The 12,950-nt window shown below is 51.5% G+C and overlaps 1 protein-coding gene across 1 annotated transcript; it reads right to left on the bottom strand.

Moving 5' to 3' along the window:
- Positions 1-2,545: 2,545 nt before the first annotated feature.
- Positions 2,546-12,290, bottom strand: FEZF1 (FEZ family zinc finger 1). The gene is made up of 4 exons (XM_086936557.1): positions 11,143-12,290; positions 10,920-11,054; positions 8,442-8,574; positions 2,546-3,311 (listed from the first exon to the last, which is right to left on the bottom strand). The coding sequence occupies exons 1-4, from the start codon at positions 12,022-12,024 to the stop codon at positions 3,028-3,030; spliced, it is 1,434 nt and encodes a 477-aa protein (XP_086792683.1). The 5' UTR covers positions 12,025-12,290; the 3' UTR covers positions 2,546-3,027.
- Positions 12,291-12,950: the final 660 nt, after the last annotated feature.

The raw sequence follows: 12,950 nt of genomic DNA, 5'->3' as shown, positions 1-12,950 counted from the left end.
TACTCAGAGCTCGGCTACTGTGCTAAGTAGCAGCTTTGCTGCATGTACTGTGGACAGTGCAGTTTAATACAAAAGAGATGTTTAGCTCCGTGACGTGCAGTGTTCGTGAAACAGCCCTCATTTAATGAAAATTGCTTTAGCGCAAAAACGTGCAAAATCCACACTGCACCATTTTTGTTCGTTATTTTAAACCCGTCAAGATGGTTAGACGAGTGTATCTGTCATGTTCAGCGCTTAGAAGGCCCAGATGAGCGGTAGATAGAGCTATGTAAAAAAAATATCATTACTAAGTTTGCCTCTGTCCACATTTTAAAAATAATCGTGCACCTAAAAAACGCAGGGCCAGATTTATGAATGCATTAAAAATATGACACTTCGGGTTCATATGAAGTATTCGACGTGTTACCTTGCTATTAGAAGCGCTGTCTGTGTAAAAAAATGCAAATGCAGTTTCTTATCATTTTACTGTTTAGCCAATAAAAAAAAACAATTGAACAAACTGATCATGCTCTATTGTCGGAAAATATTTTGCTCCAGGTATTGTGGAAACGATGTATGCAACAACTGTTGCACGGACAGATTGTCCCCCCTTTTTTTTACGTCCTGGTGCAAACTTTAGTTTGTAGAAAGCATTTCAAGGGGCTCTTTCCTGTATATACACCTCACCCCCACCTCGGAAGGCAGCGCTTCAACGCACACCCGCCCTGGACGGGGGTGAAGCGGGCCCGAGAGGGTCTTTGTCCCACGCTCCCCTCCGACTCCCCACCGTCTCCTCTGTATGTGGCGGCGTCATCTGCTGTGACCCGGCCCTCGCAGTCCACCCTTTCATCCCCCACACACACTTATTGTCCGCTGGTAATTGGTAAAAGGAGGCCCTAATCCTATAATTGTTTCCTACTGTTGTGTTAACCCCGGAGTCAAGCCTTTGGTGTTTTATAATGCTGTTAGAAAGAGCGCACCGCATCTTCGCGGACAGTCGGGGAAGTGCCGCCCGCGGAGCTTTATTCCGCGGCTCGAACCGGTCGCGGAGAATGGGGGATTCGAGCCCGCACCGCACTAGCCTCACAAAATACATTCCCGAATCCCAGGACGGTTTGTTTTCTTCTTTTTGTTCGAGTCGAAGGGGCAGTGCAGTCTACCAGAAAGTAAACACAGCAAACATTTTAAAATGAACAGAAACAACGAATGTTCCTTCTGGCACTTGTACTTGTTGCGTTGATGCCTATTATAATTTATGGTTAACTTTATCTTGATACATTTTTGTATTTCCAAAGGCTGTTGAAAACGTGTGCATAAAATTGCAAATAAAATAAATACATATATATATATATATATATATATATATATATATATATATATATATATATATATATATATATATATATATATATATATATATATATAAACTCAAACATGTACATGGTTATTATGCACCATCCTGACATTAACAATTCTAATTTTAATGTCAGATGTTACTGTCACAAAAATGATAAAAATGAAAATGATTTAAGTGTCACCAGGCGCTTTATGTTTGAACCGAGTTGTGTGATTGTGGAAGTCTCCCCCGCAGTCTCTTTCCCTTGCCAAGTTCATGGTCACGCCTAACCCCGTACAACGGTGTCCACACGAACTCTGGGGGCAGTGAGCGTTTTACAGCTCAGAGAAGCGTTCGGTGGGCGCTATGGGGCTCTGATAACAGGCGTCTGATGGTCCTAGTAGCTCATTTCTTTCGGGGATGAGGGACGGCGGGTCGTTGGGTGGTGTCTGCCCCCTGCTATCCAGTACAGCGTTAGGGGGACCCTGTCGTTCTTGTCTGTGTGTTATTGTCTGTGTGTTATTGCTGCTCCTGAAGGCCCCGCCCCCTCCTCCACCGACGCGGGGGCTCATCTGGCAGCTTGTGCGCGCGTGCTCAATCGCTAATTGTGTAACAAGCACGTCTTTGATAAATCTGAACTAATTACCCCTCTTAATTAAAGTCTTTAACAGTTTGTGTCACCGCCTGGCAAGACAACAAGAGCGCGCCTGGCGGCTCCGAGGCCCTGCGGCTGGTGCGGGGCCCTGCATCCTTCCCCTGGGGGAGGGGGGGGGGGGGGCAGGAGCATCAGATAGAGCTGTTTTTAGCATCCGCTCTCCCTGCCTCCAGCTTCATTCAGTCTGATCGACTGAACCTCGAGAGCGCGAGACCCGCCCCCATAAAACCCCCACAGCTATGGCCTGCCAGACAATCAAACCCCCCACACCCATGGCAATGCCATCCATGCCCCTCTTAGAAGTCCATCCCATGGCCATGCCAGGCAAGCCACCACCCACCCTCACCCGCCACACATAGCCATGCCAGGCAAGACATCCCCGTGGTATACCCCACCCACCGCCAGCAAGCCAGTTCACCCCCTCCTCTGGGAGAGGGGGGGGGGAGTTACCCACACAGGGTCGGAGACACTCACAGCGGGTCCAATAACCAAAGTAACGTTTAATCCGGCACATCGTCAGCACAATCTCTCCATATAGAATATTTATATATTTATATATATATTTATATCGGATACTCAAATCGGGTAGAAAAGGGAGGCGCCAGCAAACACCTGGCACGGGAGTAACAAAAAAAAGGAACACAACGGAAATGTAATCTGTACACTTTAAATAGAATCACCGTCCGCGGGCGGGTAATACAGACTTCAATAAATACTGCGGCGCTTCCGGCCCGCGCCTCTCGGGTTTGGTTTTTACATCTCGGGGTCCTGAGATGAGGGAAGCGGGGAGGGGAACACGTGAACCGGGAGGGGGCGCACCGGGGGCGCCGGCCACATCGGGATTCATGCGGGTCTGGGGGCCCTGGACGCACTGGTCCCCGTCCCTACAGGGTGGGGTGGGCGCCCCCCGCCCATCACCTGTCCATTGTCTCAGCTGGGATCTGTGCCTGTAGTGGGGGCCGCAGGTCTTCTAGTCTGTGTTTGCAGTGGGCGGTGGCCCAGGGCGGCGCCCCCTCCATGTATTGAGAGAGGAGCAGGTGGGGTAGAGCTCCCGGCCTCAGGGGCCCGGGCTGGGGCTGCGACCGCCGGGGTGCAGCAGGTCTCCAGGGGCCCCGGGGCTGCCTCCCTGGGGCCCTCCTTCGTGCAGCTTGCGCACGTGCTTCTTGAGGTCAAAGTTCCGGCAGAAGCCCTTGCCGCAGGCGGGGCAGGTGAAGGGCTTCTTGTCGTTGTGCGTGTGCATGTGGAAGGTGAGGTTGTACACCTGGTGAAAGGCCTTGCTGCAGATGCTGCACTTGAACTGCTTCTCCCCGCTGTGCGTCAGCTTGTGGTTCTTGTAATTCCCTGAGAAAAGGAGGAGCAGAGGGCAGAGATTAGCAACGGAGCCAAGCATCTTTTCCTTTTGTACCTGCAGTGTCGGCTGTCAACCCCATCCCCCCACACACAGCCATGACTACTCCGCATTTCAGCACCCTCCATTGATGACTCCTCTTTTCATCATTTCCCCTCCTGTGTTCGTACCCACCGGAGAGCGTTCATTCATTCCTCGTTAAAACATGCACCTTTGCAACATTTCAGCCGTGACTGTTGTCCTAGTCAGCCAGTCAGGAGATAGCGCCCACTCAGCTTTGAGACATTTGCACACCGCTTCAAACTAAAACTAAACATTAAATTGAAAGTAAAAACAAAATCGTTTTACAGATTTTTGGGGCGAGGCTATGTTTAAATAATACGAAATAAAGGAAATTGGACTTGGTTAGAAAGAAATCCCCTTCTTCCAGTTTATAAACCTGCTACAATTATAAAAATATGAGACAGTGTTAACGCGATTATATATTTATGTATATATATATATATATATATATATATATATATAAATTAATTTTTTTATTTTTTATTTTTTGGGGCAGAGAAGAACCACGTGGTGCACAGTGGGTTTTACTGTGTAGGCTCAAAGGTTACACATTAAAATCCTGGTTTATCTTTTAACAAAGCACCCCCGTCGGGGATGACATTATTGTGTATTGCCTGAGAGGAGGCATGGCTTGCCGCAGCGATTGTGGCCCCATCACCCCTTTGCGCACATGCCCTCTGTGTTTAATGGCGCACAGGCACGTCTAACCTTTCCATCAGCTGGTAACATTTTAAGAAGTCGATCCTACCAGAAAATATGACAAAAACAAATGCCGCTCTGAACCATTGAACATGCATTCTGCAATGTTCTCCGTTAGGGAGAACTTCCGAAAATGTCACAGTGTTAAATATGTGATATTTGCATTCAGCGAATCCCAACAGGGGGCATTTGTGCAAACTGAGACCACGCGGGCGAAGTAGAAAAACGCGCAACTGTGAAAGCAGAGGTGCGCAAATAATGATTTGTTTTGATTGTAATTGTAATTAAATGACGCTTGCCACCCCTGATAAGGTGTCGAACGCGTTTTGGGTAGTTCTTATTTTTTTTGCAGAGGCGCACATTTTCAAGTGACTCTTCCCCAAAGCCCCTCATGAGAGGTTTCAGGTATTATCTTTTTATTTAAAAGCTGCTTGCCTGCGCAAGCCACGAATATTTGACTCAGATCCTGCTGGTTGATCGAATTTTACTCAGTTTGATTTTGTTATTTTTATGCGCATCTCTCTACTAATGACAAACTTTGCGCTGGTGCGGGAAAACAGTTAGCAAATGCATTTCCGTACTCGTGTCTCCCTCTGCCAGCCCTGGGCACATTACATACATTCTAACGGGCCACAGAAAGCCGAGGAGTAGACTGAATATGCGCCATTTCGCTGCTTAAATAATTGAAAATAAAAGATGGACATGTTTCTCCACTTTTCTAACGAAAACGACAAAACAAAGTTTGTGGCAAAAAATCATGTCGATCAATTTCTTGTTACTAAAGCAAAATAGAAAAGGTTATTTCAGTTTTATTTGTGAGGTACAAATAGGAGAAGTTGGTGCCGCGGGCAGAGCTGCTGACTGGCACTGAAGAACCAACTTCGAGTCTCGGGGTTGGCTCAACATCCCGTGATTCTTGCAAATCACTCAATATCTGTGTCTAAAAAATGTATATGATCTTGTGTAATGTAACTGCTGTCTATGTAAACTGCGCCAATACCTTCAGGCGGGTAGAGTTCGATATATATAATAGATATATATTTCTATATTTTTTTATTTATATATAAATCAGCTTGTTACATTTTTTTAAAATATAACTCATTTTTGTATCATACCTTTACTTTATCTTAAACTAGCATTTACCTTAGTACTATTTACAACCAAACTCTATTACCATCTTTTGAATTATTCCACAATCGTATTTTTAATATTTGGCGAGTAAAATATTGGTTATTTATTATGGGCTAGGGAAAAACTGCTTCTTTCCTTGCATGTTCGAGAACGAAAAGCGACAGAAAAAGCATCTCTGCATGTTTGCCCTGGTGCAAAATTGATTTCACCAGGAGGCTGACGTCATTTCCGTTCGCTACCTTTGATCCCTGAGCGCGTGTTCTACTTATCCTGTGTGCGTGGGTTGCATTCCCCTAGAATCTGTTGCCGAAGTACTGTGAGCGCATTGCATGGTCCTTGCAGGGCTGCAGGAAGGTACAAGGTGCCCTCACGGTGTAAAATGAGAATGTGTCGACCAGATTTTGCACTAGTCACACATGCGCACTCCCCTTTCAACATGCCAGAAATGGAGAGACGAAATTGTAAAACAATTTAGAAAAACATATACTACACACCCTTAACTTACAAATATTTTTGTGTGATAACCTGCTCGGCCAGTAACATTTGCGGACAATAAAAACACACACTAATAGTGCACTATTTTGACTATATTTGAAACAGGGAGTTGATGGAAAGGGTTTGGGTTCGTTTACTTTGTTTTTGGTAAAATGAATTTCTTTTTTTTCATGATACTTAAATTAGAATTAGAAAGAAGAAAAGCTATGTGTTTCGTTGTTTCCTGAACACAAAAAATTAGAGCAAATTCCTCACTCTCCATAGTTTTACTTGTTGCACCAATATTTTTATAACATACGCTTAAGTGTGCATGTTTGCGCAACTCCATGCCACGAAAGGAGCACGAATGCGCAAAAGGGACGTTGCTGCTTTCCTTGAGCAAGCACCTGGGGCCCTTATATACAAACCCCTAGCGCCGCCGGTACTTCACGTTTCCCCTTATTAAAAGGGACGCACCACGGCGCAAGGTGTGTGCAAATAACCCCCCTAGTACATGTTAGCGCTAATGGTTCCTGCCATGTTTGTCTTGGTCAATAGTACAGCCGCTGCTCGCCGCCTGGCACGGCGTGTCGAGCCGGGTGCAGTACGGGACAGCTCGCACCCTGGGCCCCGCTGATCAAACGTGCACAGACCCCGCTTCGATCTGTTCCGACGCTCACTGCCTCCAAGATGCGCTCGGGTCTTTCGACGCTTCCGTCTGCGGTTTACAAAGCGCTAAAAGCGGCCGTACAAATTCAGGTGAAGCCTTTTTGACTGTGGTAATCGATGGAGCTGACACTGGTGTAGAGCGGCACTTCAAGGCGCTTAATGCAGTGTAACCGCCCTACCCCGAAGAGTAATTGACTATTCGCGTTTTAAGGCGGGGGCTCTTTAATTCCCAACCGCTCAGGCCATACGTACAACTGACTGTGAGCACCGCGCAGGCGCCGCAAGGACAGCGCACAGTCCGATAATACTCGCGAGGCACACTGCGCAAAGTCTGCGTATAACCCAAGGCACACCGCGCAATGTCACTGGATACTCTGAAGGCACACTGCGCAAAATCCGCCTATAACCCAAGGCACACTGCGCAGTGACCCCGAAGAACCCAAGGCACACTGCGCAAAATCCGCGCATAACCCAAGGCACACCTCGCAATGTCCCCGGATACTCTGAAGGCACACTGCGCAAAATCCGCGTATAACCCAAGGCACACTGCGCAATGACCCCGTCCGCGGACACTCGGAATGCACACTGCAAAGTCCGCCTATAACCCAAGGCACACTGCCAGTGACCCCGAAGAACCCAAGGCACACTGCGCACAGTCTGCGGATACTCGGAATGCACACTGCGCAAAGTCCGCGTATAACCCAAGGCACACCTCGCAATGTCCCCGGATACTCTGAAGGCACACTGCGCAAAATCCTCGTATAACCCAAGGCACACTGCTGCAATGACCCCGTCCGCTGACACTCGGAAGGCACACTGCAAAGTCCATCTATAACCCAAGGCACACTGCGCAGTGACCCCGAAGAACCCAAGCCACCCTGCGCACAGTCTGCGGATACTCGGAAGGCACACTGTGCAATGTCCGCGGATAACCCAAAGCGCACTGCAAATGTCCCGGGAAAACCCACTGTGCAATGTCCGGGAAAAACACAAGGCACACTGTCTTATGTTCCCGAAAAGCCCAAGGCGCACCGCGCAATGGCTCCGGATACTCGGAAGGCACACTGCGCAAATTGCGCATAATAACCCAAGGCACAATGCGCAATGTCTCCGGATACTCGGAAGGCACACAGCGCAAAATCAACGTATAACCCAAGGCACATTGCGCAATGTCTGCGGATACTCGCAAAGCACACTGCACAATGCCCACGAATACTGCAAGGCACACTGCGCAATGCCCACGAATACTGCAAGGCACACTGTGCAATGCCCACGAATACTGCATGGCACACTGCGCAATGCCCACGAATACTGCAAGGCACACTGTGCAATGTCCGCGAATACTATCCACCGACAGTGCGCAGTGTCTGCTTCATAAAACACGAGTTGGACCCTCCTGAGTCAACAGTCTCCATCTAATAAAAGTAAACAGTGTCCCCTGTGCACTTTTGCCCGCCCCTTGATGCTTTTTTTTCTGTTTCTACCTGGGATATTTTATTTTCCTTTCGTTTTTAGATACAGCCTGAGAGCCCCGTCAACAGAAATTCCAGAAAGGCTCAGTACTGATGCGCTAATTCTGTCTATTGATTGCCCCCGGTTCTCCGTATGTTTCGGGTACCCGTTTGATTTAAGAAGGGTCCGTTCCCTCCCGGTCCTTTTCTCTCTGGCACCCATGAGCTGATCATATTGTTTCTATACCCTTGCACACATTGCCCCTGTGGTGCCCACTAATGGCCGTTACTTGTCCGGGTGGTGCCTGCGGATACCCGATACCTGTGAGCGCAGTGCCCAAGCGGTGCCCAGAAGTACCCGATCCTTATCGGAGCATGTACCTCTCCCTTACCCTTGCGCGCAGTACCACTGGCGCCCAGGCAGTGTTCATTTCTTAATTGAGCACTGCACGCATCTCTCTGTTACAATTGTGCGCAGTGCCCAGCGGCGCATAGAAGTGTTCGTTTCTTATTTGAGCACTGTGCCCATCTGTCCGTTTGCCTTGCCCGCAATGCCCCGTATCTTTCCACTACCCTTGTGCCAAGTGGCTCGGCAGCACCAGGGGTGCCCAACATGTATGCCGGCGGCGGCCGTACCTTTCTGGTGAAAGCCCTTTCCACAGAACTCGCAGACGAAGGGCTTGTATCCGGCGTGGATGCGGGTGTGAGTGTTCAGCGTGGAGCTGCGGTTGAAGGCTTTGCCGCACTGGTTGCACTTGTGAGGTTTTTCCTGTACAAAAAAACACAAAAAAACATACAATTAATGCCGGAGACGATTTGCAGGCCGCCCTCACTCTATCTGTGATAAGACACCTGTCCAGAGGACGAATTGACGGGGGTACCTCTCAGGCAGGAATTCCTGGATGCGAGTGCCTTGTCACACACAACGCGACAGACAGCACTTCCAGTGGACTAAGACTGTGAGGTGCAACTTTATAAGACCCTTGCACCACTTTTGCTTCATTTTTCCCATGTTAAAAATGACGCAAAAGTGGCGCAAGGGCTTGTAAATCTGTCCCTGTGTATTTGCGTTCGGCGGATGCCTGGTATCCTCAAAAATGGGTAACGCGCTTAAAAAATGCAATAGGACAACTCACAAAATCAAAATGTCTCCCAGCTTTGCAGGGTAACGGGAAGTCGGCATGTGCGCGTCTTCTCAATTAGTTGCGCGTTTTTATCATCATTTGCGGGGTTTCCTTGCGACCCTCGGTTCCACACCCGGCGCAAGGGGTGTCCTCGTAAGTGTCAAGCGTTCCACTGCTCGGGCGGTGCTTTCTATGTGCAGGCAGCTGTTGGGAGGCCGCCGCCTGTTAGCCAGTGGTGCACAGGAGAGGCCGGCCGGAGCTGCGCCCTCCCGCCCAAGGTCACCCCAGGGAGTGTGAGCAAGGGGGTGAGCCGGGAGAGCCCCAGAGAGAGGATGAAGGGAAGAGGCCAGGGTCCCAGCGCGCAGGGCGAGGGGCACAGGGTAAGAGGCAGCTGGAACTACAACCGCATCAAAGGCAACGCCACAATTCCTTTGGAAATTAGATCATATATTTTGGTAAAAAGAAGCAAGGATACATTCCCATAAACTTACGGGCAGATTTACAAGCCCCTTGCGTCACTTTTGCGTCACTTTTCCCTTGTTTAAAGTGACGCAAAAGTGGCACAAGTTTCTTGTAAATCTGCCCACTAATATCTAGGCTGAATGACTGCACTTCATTAGAGTGGGAAGAGGATTTATACCCCCACCACACACACACAGGAAACAAGAGTATCTGGGATAAATCATCTCAGGATTTCTGGCTTCCCACTTTATTCACTATATATGTAAATAAAAGGGTGCGCGCGTGTGCGCACAGGCGAAACACACACACACGCACATATGTCTGTGTGCGACACATGATCACATTAATAGGAGCGCCGTGTTTCAACTTTATCAACTCGCTGCTTCCTTTTAGGGACTGACGTGTCTGTATAAAGTCTTTATTCTCTGTGGGGACTGCGCTACGGTACTACACACCATATTGCTGTATGTACACATGTTTATGTGCATGCATGTGCACAGATACACTGCTCACATTCCAGCACTAACACACTCGCATTAAGGGCTTGCACTGATCATGTTCTGAGAATAACCCGTACCAAGAGTTTGCGCTGTCACAGGCAAGGCTGACATTCTGGCACTAACAGCCTGGTGCCAACAGCTTTCACTGTCATAGGCATGGCACACATTCTGGCACTAACAGCCTGGTGCCAACAGCTTTCACTGTCATAGGCATGGCACACATTCTGGCACTAACACTTGCGCGCACAACTTGCACGGTTCATATTAGGGCACTAACATGTTTGCACACACAGCTCGCCCTGTTACAGGCACTAACAGCTCGCCCTTAAGCAGGCACACACAGTGCACCCTGCCACAGGCATACACAGCTCGCTCTGTCACAGGCACACGCAGCTCGCCCTGTCACAGCTCGCCCTGTCACAGGCACACACCATGCGCCCTTGCTCAGGCGCGCACAGCTCGCCCTGTCACAGGCACACACAGCGCAACCTTTCACATGAACACACAGTTTGCCCTGTCATGGGTGCTAACAGCTCGCCCTGTCATAGGCACACACAGCTCGCCCTGTCACAGACAGTAATAGTTCTTCCTGTCACAGGCACACACAGCGCACCCTTTCCCATGCACACACAGCTCACCCTGTCACAGGCACACACAGCTCGCCCTGTCACAGACAGTAATAGTTCTTCCTGTCACAGGCACACACAGCGCACCCTTTCCCATGCACACACAGCTCACCCTGTCACAGGCACACTCAACTCGCCCTGTCACGGGTGCTCACCGCTTGCCCTGTCACAGGCACACTCAGCTCTCCCTGTCATGGGTGCTCACAGCTCGCCCTGTCACAGGCATACATAGCTCGCCCTGTAACAGGCATACACAGCTCACCCTGTCACAGGCACACACAGCTCGCCCTGCCACAGGCACGAACAGCTCGCCCTGTCACCGGCAGTCACAGCTCGCCCTGTCACAGCGCGCCCTGTCACAGCGCGCCCTGTCACAGCTCGCGCACGAGCAGCAGCCGGTACCTGTGTGTGGATGATCTTGTGCCTGCACAGAGTGCTGGCCTGCCGGAAGCCCTTGCCGCATACTTTGCACACGAAGGGTCTGGCTCCCGTGTGCACGGGCATGTGCCGGGTCAGGTTGTAGTGTGCATTGAACACCTTTAAAGAAAAGAAGAGAGTGGGGTTAGCTTCCGCGGCACGGGTGGCACTGCAGGAGACGGCCGTGCCCTCTGCGCCCCGCACTTGCCTTGCCGCACACCTCGCAGGTGAACACCTTGGGCTTGCAGGCCACCGGCCCCGCGGGGATGAACTTGGAGGGCTTCAGGGCCATCGTGTCGGACAGCAGGTGGGCGCCCTCCTTCATGTAGTGCTGCAGCTGCGCCTGCGATAGCTCCTTGAAGGCCATCTTGTCGGACAGCAGGTGGGCGCTCTCCTTCATGTAGTGCTGCAGCTGCGCCTGGGATAGCTCCTTGAAGGCCATCTTGTCGGACAGCAGGTGGGCGCTCTCCTTCACGTAGTGCTGGAACTGGGCCGGTGACAGGTCCTTGAAGGCCAGGCCCGAGCAGTACTTGTCCAGGGCGGGGACGGACACCTTGTTCCTCTCCGCCAGGTGGGCCTTCGGGGGCGGCTGCAGGGGGGAGCTCAAGAAGTAGGAGGCCACCGGGTGGATGCTGAGGCCGGCCGGCGGGTGGCAGGGCCCCTCCCCGCGGTTGAAGTAGCAGAAGGCGGCCCCCATGGCCTGGAAGGAGGAATGCTTGAGCACCCGGGGCCGCACCACCTTGTACTGGTGCAGGGGCAGCGCCTCCCGGGGCAGGTCCGCCTTGAGCGCCAGGGCGCAGCTGAAGGCGCCCGGGGGCTGCAGGGGCCCCTTCCTCAGATCCAGGCTGGCCGGCATGAAGGGGATGACGCAGGGCAGGGCCGGGGGACCCAGGTGCAGTCCCTGCTTGCCCTCTCCCTTGGCCAGGGAGCCGGGCAGCAGGTGGTGACCCGCGGGGACCCTCGGCTCGGGGGTCCTGGCCATGATCCTCTCGATGGAGAAGGCGAGGGGCTTGGCACTGGTGAGCATGGCCTCCCGGGTGCCCGTGGAGGTGAAGAGAGTGGTGGCAGCGTGGTGGCAGGCGTTGTCCATGTCTCGGGGCTTTGGGGGGTCTCTGTGCTGGCTCCTGATGGACGCCTCCCGCCTGCTGTCACTGAAGTGGCGATGACAGCGCGCGCTCCTCTGCCAGCATCCTCCTGGCCCTGCCCCCGGACCCCCGTGCCCTCGGTGCCCCCGGCCGTGGAGGGGTGCAGCCTGGCCACCTCACATGGCTCCGCCTGTCGGGCGCAGGGAAGTGTTGTGTCAATAACTCGGCAAAGAGCGCGCAATCGTTAACTTCCAGGACGAGGCGGCGGGCGAGGTAATTGCTCAATTCGCTTCCAACAGTCAACAGAGGCAAACTTTTTTTTTTCTTTAGTAAGCCAAGAGTTTTTATTGGAGATTGGAGTTCTCCCGCCCAGAGGAGGGGCCGCGCCTCCCTCTCCTGCCTTCGCTGTCACTCTGCCCCCTCCCCTCTCCGACTCTGCCCCCTCCTCCTTTTCCCTCTCTTTTGATTTGTGTCTCGCGTTCACTTTCCCCCCTCCCTCCTCAGGATATCTTTGCCTGTGTCCTGTACTTTCCCTGCCTGCCCCCTTTCTCCAGCTACTGGTTTCCCGCCCCAGCGCTCACCCGAACCCCATTTCTGGTCGGTTTGTAGGCGCAGATGAATATTTGTGTCTCTGTTTTCATGCCAGCCAGCTGGTGGAGTCAACCCCGCCCCATGGTTGCCCCTTTTCCCATTAGGAGAGTCTCACCAGAAAGAGTTCTTTGCGTAGCACCCCAGGGGTACCGCTAGCCCCCAACAGCCGGAACACCAGAGACTATCACACTTAGCACAGAGTGCCCGGTGGCTTGTGTGGCACGAACGCTATGAGCCATGGGAGCCAGGTTCACGAAATGTTTGCTGTATCCTGGTCACGTGGCCGAGTTTTCAATAGGCAAGTGCAGCAGGCTTGCCCACTGGTGAAATGTAAGCGATT

This window comes from Lissotriton vulgaris, chromosome 1_1 (assembly GCF_964263255.1).
Source record: "Lissotriton vulgaris chromosome 1_1, aLisVul1.2, whole genome shotgun sequence".
In the NCBI taxonomy this organism is placed as follows: Eukaryota; Metazoa; Chordata; class Amphibia; order Caudata; family Salamandridae; genus Lissotriton; species Lissotriton vulgaris.
Note: the sequence above shows the minus strand (reverse complement) of the source record. Positions and strands in the feature narration are given on the sequence as shown.